Below are 13,682 nucleotides of genomic sequence, written 5' to 3' on the forward strand. Positions count from 1 at the left end.
ATTAAAAGTGAGGAGGAACAAAGGTGATCACACTTTCAGTTCAATCAAAGGTGACTTCAAATGAAAAAGTTACTTCTATTTTTCTGCACTGAAAATTGATATCTGATTTACCAAGAGACCAGCCTGATACTAAGTATGGTCTCAGTATTGGAGTCTCTACAAGCATCACCAGCCAGGATCTTTGAATTCATGCAGCTGAGCTCATTCCTGCCCATAAGCCCAAGGTCCAGGGTAAATCAATAAAAGGTACAAATAATCTTAGGTTGGTACAGATTCTCTGCATGACATCAAAAATTATGATAAACAGAGACTGTTACAGAATAGCTCCCTGGAAATAAACCCACTATTCAGGGTTGCAACTTATCAATTAAGAACACAACTTTTAATTTGGACAGAATGTCTAAGAAGCTAATGTGTATTAATTTGGAGGAGGAAAGGCTTTGCTTTATAAACTACAGGATGGATTGCACTCTGGACTTAATCACAGCCCACCATTATGGTGGGCCCCAAAAGTCCTGGAGGCAGAAATTGATCTCTGAATATTTTGGAGAGCTTGAGTTTTGAATCAACTCTATAAAATGAAGGGACATTTGACTTAGCTGATACTTTTATTCATATTTTATTTGGACATTTTTAAAAGATATAAATAAATCTATCTTTGGTTTAAGTTTTCCTGGTCATGATGCTGCTTCAAAAGAAAAAAAAAAAGAACCAATAAAAGGAGGCATAAAAAACCTAATTCTTTTTCAAAAATAATATAACAGAGATAAAAGAATGCTGTGAAATCAATGGTGGCACTGAAACAATAGTTAAACAGGAAATGCAGTACATAGCTTAACTCCAGATTTTAGGGATTGCAAATTAGACATCGCAGGAACAAACTGTTAACATCAACTTTCCGCAGTCACTCCAGGTCATCGTTTAAGTTGCCAATGAGGAAACATCCTCAAATAGGATGTAGCTTGTTCAAATAAAACATTGCCTTTTATTTTTGGTGAGGCATATCTTGCCTGATACTGGGCAGCTCTGACTCAGTCTGGCATCGCATCAATCCAATCCCTTGGTGGGGGGTGGGTTACAGCCCTACCTGATCGAGGCAGTTGCTGCGGAGATATCTCAGTGCTTGCTGAATACTCTGAGGCAGGGGCTGTCCCGTTCTTTGGACGTGGACTATGAGAGGAACGCCAAAGACAGCCTTGTCTTTGTAGTCGGGAACTTTCATCCTCTTCATGAACTTTGGAACTGACCTAGAATTTACAGAAACCAGGTCATGCAAGCCTCCTGGGGCATACTGTGGGGAGAGGCACTGGAAGCAAGCATGAGGGAAGCCAAGCTTTTGTTGGAATACCCAACAGACACGGGGCGAATTCAGCATGCTCTCTGCATTCATCACACGACCCACTGTGCTCTGTGTGGCCTCTGCCTGCGTGCTCTCTCTAACTACTAAACAGCATGAGTCATGTTAGCAGAATGTATTTGCAGCTCTGTTTTTAGGTCAAGTGGACAACTTTCCAATTTAATTGTGATAGACTCCTCTCTCAAGTGCTGAACACTTAAAAGTCCCCAACAAATCAAAACGAATTTAAAAATTACAAGAGGAAGAAGAAATCTGGCTGGGGTTGGAGGAAAAGGAAGAGAGAAAAGAGAGAGAACATTTCTTGGCTCTGTCCTCACTTTTCTAGAGCCAGCTGCAGTTTTTAAAGGACATTTTAATACACAGGCATATATTGATTTGACCATGCAGTTTATAACCTTCTAAACTATTTTATAAAAGCACCATTGATTTTTAAAAAATACGTAATATAAAACATAGGACAATTACCAACACATTTTGTATGATTTCAAATCCAGCAAATCATCTATAATAGGTCCACATTCGAGTTCTAACATATGCTTCTGTCAATTCCTTATTACAAGGTTTACTGCATATTCTTGTTTCTATTTGCCAACGAAATAAAAGCAGCAATGTACTCGAAGAATTAAATGCTCTTTGAATGAATCAATGCTCCAAGCGGTGAGCTTTGCATCAGACCAGAAGGAACAAGTGACAGCTGTTTCTGTACCAACTGCCAGGGTTATTTTATGGCAAGTTTATTTTTATTTCCTCTGTTCACAATTAATCACCCTTTACTTGTCTTTTTTTCTTTCTTGGAGCTGAACTGCCTTCCCTGGAAACCAACTGAGAGCTACAGATAGGGCAACGTTTCCTGTGAGCTCCAGCGCCTCAGGGCTACGGCAGAGCTCATGCTTTACGTCCAGGAGATCATCAGTGAAGGCAATGAACGGGTTCTTCAGAAATCACAAATTAACATGGGAGCCCTGCAATCACACACTTAGCTCTAGAGCCAGCAGTGCCCTCCCGGCGAACGTGCTACGCACCATGTCCAGCCGTGCTTGTTGGACATGGAGTGCTTCTCCATGATGGCCGTGAGGCGGAGCAGCGAGAAGCGCTGGAGCAGGCTTAGCTGGCCGGCTGTCTGGCTGCTGATGTGGGGTGATGCTGGGGCCGGCCGGGGCTGGTGAGACAGCTGGAAACTGTTCCATCGGAGTCGCCTTTACCAGAGAGACCATCAGAGAAGCCAGTCACAAAGTGGACTTGGTGGCAGGAAACACGGACATCACCAATGTATACACAGCTAATCAAGATAGTGTCCAAGCCAAGAAAATCACAAAGCAAATTGGAACGGAAGACACGAATGTGCAGGATAAACATAGGACATGATTGTTCCAAGTCGGATAAATCTGGAAAAAGTCTTATTATCCGTTTTATAAGGAGGTTTAAATAAGTGATAGAAGAAAGGTTGTTTGCTTATTCCAAATTTGTTCCCAAAGCGTTGAGAGCAGCTGAGACTGTGTGTGTGTGTGTGTGTATGTGTGTGTGTGTGTGTGTGTGTGTGTGTGTGAGAGAGAGAGAGAGAGAGAGAGAGAGAGAAAGAAAGAGCAAAGTGAAACAGGGAGATGTAGACAGAAGCAAAGAAAGCCAACAGAGAGATAGAAAAGAGAGAGACAGAGAGATGGAGAGACAGAGAGATGGGACAGAAAGAGAGAGACAGAGACAGAGGCAGAGGATAGATAGACAGAGATAGAAAGATGAAGAGAGAGACAGAGAGGCAGAGACAGAGACAAACAGAGAGAGGAAGGACAGAGATGAGAGATAGGTAGAACAACATAGAAAAAGAGAAAAATAGAGAGAGATATAGACAGGGAGCAAGAAACACACAGAGAAAGCGAGCAAGAGAGAGAGAGAGAGTCAGGGAGAGCTGTGAAATGTCTGGGGCTGCAGAATATTTTCTCATTGTCTTCCATGTCTCAACACATTCGCTCTTGCTCAGTATGAGATGGAGCCTGAGATGAGCAGCACAGACGGTGATGTAGCACTGAGCCCCAAGACGCACCCCTGCCTCAACCAGAAACCCAGCAGCACACACAGTGGAATTGTTTCCACTAGTTTGGGCCTCCCAGGGCCATTTTTCTAGGGTGCTTCTGAAACGGTCTTTGTAAGTCAGCTTTTATGCACTTTGTAATTGTTCCTTTAAAGCAAAAACAAACGCACAGTGGACACGTCTTAGACCTCAGAAATTTCTTTTAGGAGCAAAAAAAGTATAAAATATGGGGAAGACACGTTTTGATGAATGTATCACAGGAAGGTCAGGGGAAGAGGCTGTGCCTGGGAACTGGGTCTTGGTTATGCAGGATTCCTTGCATATGGTGCCTGGTATAATGCTTTGCATGTAAGAAGCTCAAAATATTTTTTTTGGCTAAAACTAAGATAGAAATAAATGATAGGCAGAAAATGAATATAAGTTAACATGGATTCAGTCACCATGATATCTGTACCAGAAGTCATACTTCTGTTCAAACAATTCCTAATCACACACACCACTTAGAGTCAGGCGTTTAGTAAATACTCTGTATGTTTGTTAAAAAAATAAACAGAACACAATTACTAGGAAATGGATGAAAAATCATTTCACAAGTGCATGCCACCTACCTGTTTGGCCTGGTCAGAGAGGCCCCTACACCAGAATCCCTCCTGTCTCTGACCCCTGGAGCCTCAGATTCATTAAGAGATGTTACATCTCTTTCCACATCACTGGGTGTGGTCCGACCTTCTGAGACAGAGTTACCTTCAAAATCTAAGGTGATCTGATTAGGAGGCAGAAAGGGAGATAGGCCAGGTTCCCCAACCAACGTATCATGAGTTTGCAGTTCAGGCAAAACATCTTTGGACCAGTCATCCACTACCTCCCGGATCCCGTTGACATGCTGCAGAATGTCATCCAAGTGAGGGAGGAAGTCATCTTTCTCCAAGTCCAAAAGATCTCCTGTGCTGGCATACAGATGGGAGTCAGGGACGTTGTCATAGATACTGACTCGGCTAGCTCTGTGGCAGGATGCCATGAGCCTGGGCTCCCTGGCACAAGGAACCTGCTGTCTGCCCAGGGAGATGCTACCAGTCCTCCAGTTAACCCCATTGCTACTGTCTGTGGGAGAGAGGCTTTCAATAGAAAGCGCCTTGGGGAATGTTCCTGGTTTGTGATCCTTGGGAATATGCACCACCAAGTTCTCTTGGGAGTGAAACTCATGCGTACGGCTTTGGTCCCCTGCATCCTGCAGTGCTGTCCCTGCCAGCACATCCAGGTCCTCCAAGTACATGCCCCCGCGCTTGTTGGCCCCGTGGCACTTGCGTTCCTTCAGGCAGGGCGTGCTCACCCCGCTGTTGCTGTGCTCCGACGGGCTGCTCTCGCCACTCGACTTGCCGGAGCATGGGAGCCCCTTTCTGCAGGCAGGTGGCGGCGAATTCTGGAGATCTCCATTTGGAATCTGGATGCACTGCATGGCCTTAAAGGACTCTGGCTCCTGCTGCAACATGGGCCCGCTGATCACCAGGCCACCTGTCCGCCCTGACCCCTTATGCCTCCCATGGGCTCCCTTCCCTCGGAGAGTTTCCATGCGTTTCAAAAATGATTTGGCCCTGGCCCTGGTGGGCTTCTCATTCTTGGGGTGGAAGGGGTGGCTGAGGATGTCTCTGGGGGACTGCGGGAGGCTGCTGCTGACCAGTGGGGCATCCAGCATGACCGGGCTGTCGGTACGGCACTGGCCCGGCTGGCTGCGGCCGTCGCTGCCCCCGCTGCTTTCACTGTGAATGGAGCAGACCTCAGGCTCGCTCAGGTCTGTGAGGACACTCTCACTGCTGGTCGTGTTCCTCATCCCCGTGCCTGCGGGTGACCCATTTCTGTCTCCTCGAGGGAGCAGGGTGTAGAGGTCGTCCACACGAGACCACCTGCGACTGGTTCTCTGGAAAGTCCATTTGTTGCTGATACAAAGATCTTCCTCATCGGAGTCGTCACCCTGCGGAACACCAAGGAAGATGCTCGTTAGCAGACAGTGTGGCTGAGGCAGGAACTCTGGGCATGCTGAGGGCAGCCCTGCGTGGTCCTCCACTTCCCTTCCCTCTGTCCTCCCATGCACAGGTGGTGTGGGCTGCGTGGGCACCACTAAGCTTTCCATCACTTTCACTGTCTTGTACATACCCGTCCTCCTGGTGGCCAGAGGACTCTTCTCAACTTGTCAACCTTCCTTCCTTCCCATTTTTATAGTGGTGTTGAATATTTCCTTCCTTCCTCTCTAAGAAGTTTTCCCTGACTGATTACAAAGAGGGTATAATTACATCAGACTAGACGGTCTAAATATGAAGCACCTGCAGTCTTCTTTTTCACACAGAAACTCAACTCTGCCATAAAAGGCATTTACTTCTTTCAGAAACCTCTTCACTGAGCCCCAGGGACTGTATTTCCAGCTTGCCTCTTCTGAATCTCAGCGTCGGTATATCTCAAGGCTAACACTCGCTATTTTAGTCCCCTGCGCTTGGTTCTTATTGTGTATTTCCTGGATAAGGTAACAGCAAAATGACCCTCTGATATTCTTTAGGTAGGAAGGAGAGAGCCATTCTGGAGATGACTATCTGATGATAGTCCAATGCGGCTACTTTGCATGAGCAGTCCTTTTCTGTTGAATTAACTCCGAGTCGGAACACCGCTGGCAGAGTGCACGCCTCTGTGTGGCCGCGGTGGGTCCCCACAGCTTGGCACTGTCTTACACTCTGTGTCTCACACATTGACTCTAGCTGTCTTGTTTCTGCCTGAATTTGCAGCCCCTGAGAGAGCAGCGTCTGCATTCCCTGAGGCTGGAGATGGCCTTGCTTAGCTTTGCGTAGCCTTGGGCCCAGCACAGACATTGACCTAGAGCATATGGGTTCCTTCCGAAATGAACTGAATCATCAGATCCTGCCTCATCCTCACCAAGCATATCACCAAGACCTAATTTTGAACTGATTTTCCAATGTGTTCCCTCATTCGTAATTTCATTCTCATTCCCTTAGCGTAGGCCCTTGCCACCTCTCCCTGGATCTGTGATACTGAAAATGTGGGAGAAGCCCTGTCTCCAGCATCTTCCCCATCTCCACAGATTTCCACAGTGTAGTCCAAATAGAATCATATGATTTCTTGTTTTTATAGTTTAGAAGCCTCCTGCTTGAGAACCTCCACGCTCAGCTGTTACAGGTAGGGTCATCAGGAGCCGGGCTGGCTGCAGTGAGCTGAGCTCAGCAACAAAGTGAGAGCCTGTCTCCAAAAAAAAAAAAAAAGAGCAGGACCTGTGTTTCTTTGTTTCATCCATATAAACATATTTATTCATGTGTCTAGCCTCTCCATGCCAAGGAAATAATAGTTGCCTATTTTTTTGTGAATTGAATTAAATTTATTTTACTCTACTTGGGCGTTCAGTTTTAAGACCTGGTTCCAAGTGTCAGTGATACCAGTTCAGAACTAGGTGACTGTCCACAAGCTACTTACCCTCACTTAAGTAAGTTTCTGTCACTTATAATATGAGATTACAGCAGGTCTTGCCTCATAGGCTTGCTGAAGGGATTAAATAAGGTAGTGCATTCAGCAGTCCCTCACTGAAACGCACCTGCTTATTTGTATCTTTCAATGTTTGTTCAGTTGCTTATCAATCTTTTTACGTATCCAGCGTCCACCTTCACCTTGCAGTGTTTTGTTTTTAAGGAAACGTAAGCAGATGCACAGTTAATCATTGTAGGGATCTTCCTATTCTTATTCATTCCCTCAAAACCTAGTTTCTATGTAGGTTGGACTAAATAACAAACTTGAACATTCAAGTATAAAGTGAAAGCAAGTACAAAGCCAACGTACTGATAAGAACTCTAGAGCTTAGAAGTCAGGTCCGGTGGCTGATATGGTTTGGTTGTGTTCCCACCAAAATCTAATCTTGAGTTATAGCTCCCATAATTCCCACATGTTGACATGTTATGGGAGGGTCCTGGTAGGAGTTAACTGAATCATGGCGATGGTTTTCCCTGTATTGTTCTTGTGGTAGTGAATAAGTCTCATGAAATCCGATGGTTTTATAAGGGGAAACCCCTATTGCTTGGCTCTCATTCCCTCTTGTCTGCTGCCATGTAAGATGTACCTTTCACCTTTTATCATGATTGTGAGGCCTCCCTGGCTACATGGAACCGGGAGTCTATTAAACTTCTTTTTCTTTATAAATTACCCAGTCTCAGGTATGTCTTTATCAGCAGGATGAAAAATGGACTAACACAGTGGCTCGCATCTGTAATCTTAGTTACTTGGGAGTCAGAGGTGGAAGGTCTCTTGAGCCTAGGAGTTTGAGTCCAGCTGGGGCAACATATCAAGACCCTGTCTCTTAAAAGGAAAAGAAAAGAAAAAGAAACAAACAAGAATTCTACAGCATTGAGATCACAGTGGAAAATTACCTTTGATTTTTTAAAAGTTGTATAAAGCTCTGGTGAAAGAGTTTAGAAAGTTGTAACTGTACAAGTGGAAAAAGGGCAAGACTCCAGAATGATGACTCAAAATATACTTTATTACTAGTACTTTCTACTCCCTCTTTTCCTGTGATTGATATAACAAAAACTGATATCTGAGTGTCATTTATACACCAGGCACCATGATAGGCTGAACGTTGAACTTACTGGATTTTTGTATTGCATTTTAGAAAGATAGTGAGAAACTGATATTAAATAAGGACTGTGAAAAAGCCCTTTTAGCAAAGAGTTTTTGAGAAGGCAAAAAAAGGATATGACTTTAAAGAAAATATAGATATTTAAAAATAGAAACTACAACATTTAGTGTTGGCCCCAACTACCTCTCTCAAACCTGGTTAGGATGCCAGCACACCACATACTAGTTGGATAGGGATTCCTTTATTTAGGTTAAGAACACATGCCAAGCTGGGCACGGTGGCCTGGGAAGGGAAAGCCTGGCCCTGTCTGCTGGTCTCTAAGAGTTTATTATACTCCCTTTGGCCAACAAGAAGATATTTACAGCCCAACTAAGGTATGTGAAAAAGCAGCGAACTCCTGGGAGAAAAGGCAAACTTAGGGAAATTTTTGCAGTATTTACGTTGCTTGAACCAGAGCAAACAAACAAAAACCAAAGCAATAAAAACCAAAATGCAACAGAGAAAAAAATGACCATTCTTCCTTGGCACCCTGTGCCTACAATGACATCGTATGCCCCAAAGGGTATTGAAATGGTGTATCTGTTTCTTCCACCAATGATGGATCTTTCAAACTATTTGATAGTGACATATAACAAAAAATCTATTTTCCATCACAACTCAGGGCACATATACTGACTACACTAAAGCAAAAAAAAAAAAAAATGCTTAAGAAATTATCCTTGTTTGTTTGTATTCTAATCCTTTTTAGTCTAGTTTAGTCTGTTTTTGTTTGTCTGTTTGTTTTGTTTTATTGTTGTTTGTGATCCACCAAATTCACTTGACAACCTACCGAGGGGCCATGATCTGCGGTATGAAAAACACATTGCAGTAGAATTTAAGGTTTTTGTACACACTCGGGACCCACAGAGCATCAGGCACGTGGCAGACTCTCCAGTGGTATTTATGGAAGTGTACTGATCATTTAAAAGAGATTATCAGATTTCCTCTGTTTGATAATTTTTTGAGTTTGATAATTTTAACAATGAATAGCTTGTGATTATTTAGAAATGCAAAATGGAAATCTCTAGGAGTAGATGTGCTTATAAAGAAAAGGACACATCAAACTAATTTTATTCTCCTGTCTCAGTGGTCTAGTTGACCATGGACATACCAGGGACATGGAACATCAGAATTTCAGCAAGGAAACTGAAAAAAGTTCTCATGTTGTGGACAATATGGCTTACTAGCTAGATGCTACACAGCGATGTCCAATCTTTTGGCTTCCCTGGGCCATATTGGAAGAAGAAGAATTGTCTTGGGCCACACATAAAATACACTAACACTAATGATAGCTAATGAGCTTAAAAAAATTACAGAAACACTCATAATATTTTAAGAAAGCTTATGAATTTGTGTTGGGGCACATCCAAAACTGTCCTGGGCCACATGTAGCCCATGAACTGAGGGCTGGACAAGCCTGCTGCAGAGAGTTTTGTTAGTAACTGGTTGAGTAACTCCTCCAAAGTGTGTGACTAAAAGACTGTAAATAACTGAAGGAAGAATGTCTCAAGGCTATAACCATATTAAGAGGAACCTGAATGGGTCAGAACTCGCGTTTTTAAACTGCAAAGATGGTATAAGTCTATTTGCTAATGGTTCTTTGAGACTCAGTTTTCTCAGTTATAAAATAAAAACAATAATAATGCACATCTAGGACGATTTATCAACAGAACCAAATGGGACCATATGTGAAAATACCATATAAACCCCAGACAGATGAAACTAGTTATTGTTGTTAAAGAAGAGCAATATTGAGAAGTGTATAGAGCTTAACAGAAGTGAAGGATGACCTGTTAATAAGATGAAATTTCACAATTTAAAATATAATGACTCTAACTTCAAAAGTCAACTATAGGATGTGCAGGATGAAACGAACATAGTTCAGCAGACCTTCCTATTTATTCATAGACTTGAGAGTTCTGGCAGATATAACTTAATGTGACTTAGCCATGTAATATGGCTACTAAACAAAGGCACCAACCTTAGGATGCATGACCAGAGCACAGATCCCAAGACTCAAAAGGTCAGCCCCCACTGCATTCTGCACTGGTCACTTACATCAGGAACAATGGGTTCTTTCCATATGCCACATTTTAAGGGGTTCATTTCTAGAGAAAAGTAGTCAGAATGGCCAAGGATCTAAGAACCACAACCTCCTGGGATGGATAATTAAAAGAATGAATAGATTGATTTAGAAATGAGGAACTCTAGACAGTGCTACTCAGAGTGTGGTCAGGGGGATGCCAGTCTCCAGACTTGATCTTTAATGAGATAGCTACGGAAATTGAGAGTAAGTATTAAAACCATTTGTCACCATTTGACACGCTGTGCCCTGTAAGCTCATAATCAGTGGCTTTGTCTTACTCAATAGAGTAGAGACCAGTTTGGGTGTAGGCAGATTTAAACGGTGAGCCCTATGAGTGAGAGCTGTATGCTGCTGGTGTGTGGTCAATCTGATACACAACACGTGCCAATTCAAGGTTAGTTTGCTTACCATAACCCAAAGTGTATAATGTACAGGATCCACTGTCTTGCAGGTAATCTAAGTTTGTAACTTTGCAATTATAAGAACTGGCTAGAGATGAAGGACTGAAGATGAATTTTGGAAATATAGCATCACTTAACATCATTTTGAATAAAAGGTGAAATAGAATACCCTAAAGTTGTAGGTGATATGGAATAGCCCAAACTTTTAACTTGCCTTAAAACCCTCTATTTTCACTGGTTTCTCTATGATGATTGGTACTCAAACAAAAGATTTTTAGATATACATTATTCCCCATGAGTAGCATTGTTATGAATCCTATCTAACTTAGATAACAAACAAGAAACTCACTGTCACATTAAAAATCTTATGGCTGGGTGCAGTAGCTCACGCCTGTAATCCCAGCATTTTGGGAAGCCCAAGCGGGCAGATCAACTGAGATCAGGAGTTTGACATCAGTTGGCCAATATGGTGAAACCCATCTCTACTAAAAATACAAAAATTTGCTAGGTGTGGTGGCACATGTCTGTAGTCCCAGCCACTTGTGAGACTGAGGCAGGAGAGTCGCTTGAACTTGGGAGGCAGAAGTTGCAGTGAGCTGATATCGTGCCACTGTACTCCAGCCTGGGTGACAGAGTAAGACTCCACCCCCAAAAAATATATATCTTATACACTTTAGTCAAAGTATTTGTTCAAAGTGTGCATATAGGCATTTAATTTGAGGGCATTTACTTTAAAACTATTTTAAAGTAAACTTTTTGTTCAGTTATGACAGATGAATGACAAAAATGGTATGAGCACAATTGTGACTTTGTATTAATCACATATATGCACACTTTCAATAAAAATCTGAACAGTTTTTGTAATTCTTTTCTATTGATAGCAGCAGGAGACTGTCAAATGCCGATGCAGATAGGTGCAGGTTCCTGGTGAAACCGCACCTTCAAGCCAAAGGCAGTTTGAAGGCTGAAAGCCAAGCTACAAATCCACAGACTAGATTGAGAACCTCTTCCCATTTGGCATGCTTTCCTCTGATTGATCCTCTCCCTCACCTAATTTACATATGCCTATCTTTCCCTAATTAGTTTTTTTACACTGTCATGCCCACCTTTGATTGGTGTCTTTGTTTTAGCTTTTTTGCACACTCACAAACCAATCAGCATGCAATCCCCCATTCCGAGGTTATAAAAGCCCAGACCCAGCCACACTGGGGGAGAAAACCACCCGACTTTGGGACAACCCTTGCATTCTGTCTCCACTGAGAGCTGTTCTGTCACTCAATAAAACTCTTCTCTACCCTCTTCACCCTTTAATTGTCAGCATAACCTCATTCTTCTTTGATGCGGGACAAGAACCTGGGAGACACGGAAAATTTTGGGGGTGGGGGGGGTGAAAGGAGCTGTAAGCTGTAGTCCTCCTGTCCTTCAATGGTTCCAGAAAGCAGTGCAGAAGTTTCTGGCTGGCAAAGAGGGGTTGAGAAAAATCCTGCATCCCTATTCCCTGTTATATTTGTTTTGATTATATTTATCGGCATGCACGTTTGTGTCAGTTGAGCCTAACAATAAACCATTAAGGCTTGTTTCTGTAATTTTTTAAAGTTCATATTTCTAATAATTCATTTGTATTGAATTTCACAAAAGTATCTTGGTCTGTGGCAGACTGGAAAAAAATAAGGTAAGAAAACCAGTCATTCACCACAGACAGTTGGGAAACTCTTCTAGATTGAGCATGGGTCAGAAAATGTTTTCTGTATAGGGCCATATCATAAATATTTTAGGTGTATCGGCCATAAGGTCTCTCCTTCACCTAATGAGCTCTGCCATTGTTGTGAAATGAATGGGCACAGCTATTGATCCAATAAAACTTTATTTATGAAAGCAGGAGCAGCAGTTTGCTGATTCCAGTTCTGAAGGGCAGAGCTAAAGAGCTGCTGAGTAAATGGGGAAATCCATATTCTTTGCTTCTCCAGAGAAAAAAGCTAGGCTCAGATGGGCCAATTTAGAAGGAATCAGCTACTAGCTTATCATATGGAAGGCCTTTCTAGTCTGTAGAATAAAACAAAATGCCTTGCCATGTGAAAAGCTCATCATGTTGAGAAGCTTATAATAAACAGTGGATCAGCAAATTGTGAGGGAGAGGGATGCTCTAAGAGTCAAATCCTGCAGTGAGTGAGTGGGAGGTTGGAAAACAAGACAGAAGATCCTTTCTACACAAAGGCCCTACAGTTTTAGGACATTCACATGTAATTATCTGCAATTCAAGGCTGTTAATACTCTCTAGCCAAGGGAATGATGGACTAAAAGGTTGTTTTTCTCTCATTTGACTGCTCTTTGCGGTTGCCAGGAGGTGTCTCATTTGGTGGGAGATGCGGGGAGTTGCAAGGCAGTGGGGAGTGTGGGGGGGCGGCCGGGCCCCTTGTCAACACTGCAGTGGCTCGGAAATGCTGATGGCATTCAGGCCAGGAGGTGCTGGCTGCAAGGTGGCAATTAGTCATGGTTTCTGTGTTGCTTTCCACCTTTGGTCATGATTTCAGAGAGCCTTATTAAAACTATAACTTCAACCAGAAGCTTCTTTGGAAGCTGCTCTTTCTCTCTTGAGACATATTCTTAGGTAAGAGGAAAGGTAAGAGTCCTATGTGGATATACGTCCTTCTCTTTCCTCATTCAATAAACCTAATTGGAGTCTTCAGTCTCCAGCTTTTACTTTGAATTGAAGCTGAATCATATGAACACCTTAATCAGGAGATTTCAATGTCATTATAGAGCAAGTGTGAATTTTGTGGGTAATAGCAAGGAAGAAACATTTTCCTGAGAAAAGCTGCTTTGTGTGTGTCTTGGTGTTTTTAATTTAGATGAGTCTCCACTGTTTGGCCTTTTTTTTTCTAAAAACGAGAACATTCTTCAGTGAAATTATATATTCCTCAGAAACAGATGCCAACCAGACATTCCATAAAGAAGGACTTTTTTAAAAAAATGGAATTTGGCCATATCTTTACACTGGAAACAGGAACCCACACGAATCCACAGCTGCAAAAGGCAACTCATCCATAGTCACATAGAAATTTAGATGTCAACTGGAGCTACGTGGCCAGGCCTGCCTGTTTGGTAGCCTGTTTGGGCCACTAGGAATGCCACAGGGAGAGCCAGAGCCA

General features: G+C 42.8%; 1 protein-coding gene across 10 annotated transcripts in view; it reads right to left on the minus strand.

The window, feature by feature from the left end:
• Positions 1-13,682, minus strand: part of STARD13 (StAR related lipid transfer domain containing 13) — a 252,688-nt gene that overhangs the window by 23,215 nt on the left and 215,791 nt on the right. For all 10 annotated transcript variants that reach the window (XM_032294846.1, XM_032294848.1, XM_032294844.1 and 7 more), the window contains 3 exons: positions 3,992-5,352; positions 2,380-2,553; positions 1,088-1,247 (listed from right to left, as the gene is read on the minus strand). In XM_032294846.1, the coding sequence (XP_032150737.1) occupies positions 1,088-1,247; positions 2,380-2,553; positions 3,992-5,352 (1,695 nt within the window). The remainder of the gene's footprint in view (positions 1-1,087; positions 1,248-2,379; positions 2,554-3,991; positions 5,353-13,682) is intronic.

This window comes from Sapajus apella, unplaced genomic scaffold, assembly GCF_009761245.1.
Source record: "Sapajus apella isolate SASKATOON/1434 unplaced genomic scaffold, GSC_monkey_1.0 scaffold32, whole genome shotgun sequence".
NCBI classification, from domain to species: Eukaryota; Metazoa; Chordata; class Mammalia; order Primates; family Cebidae; genus Sapajus; species Sapajus apella.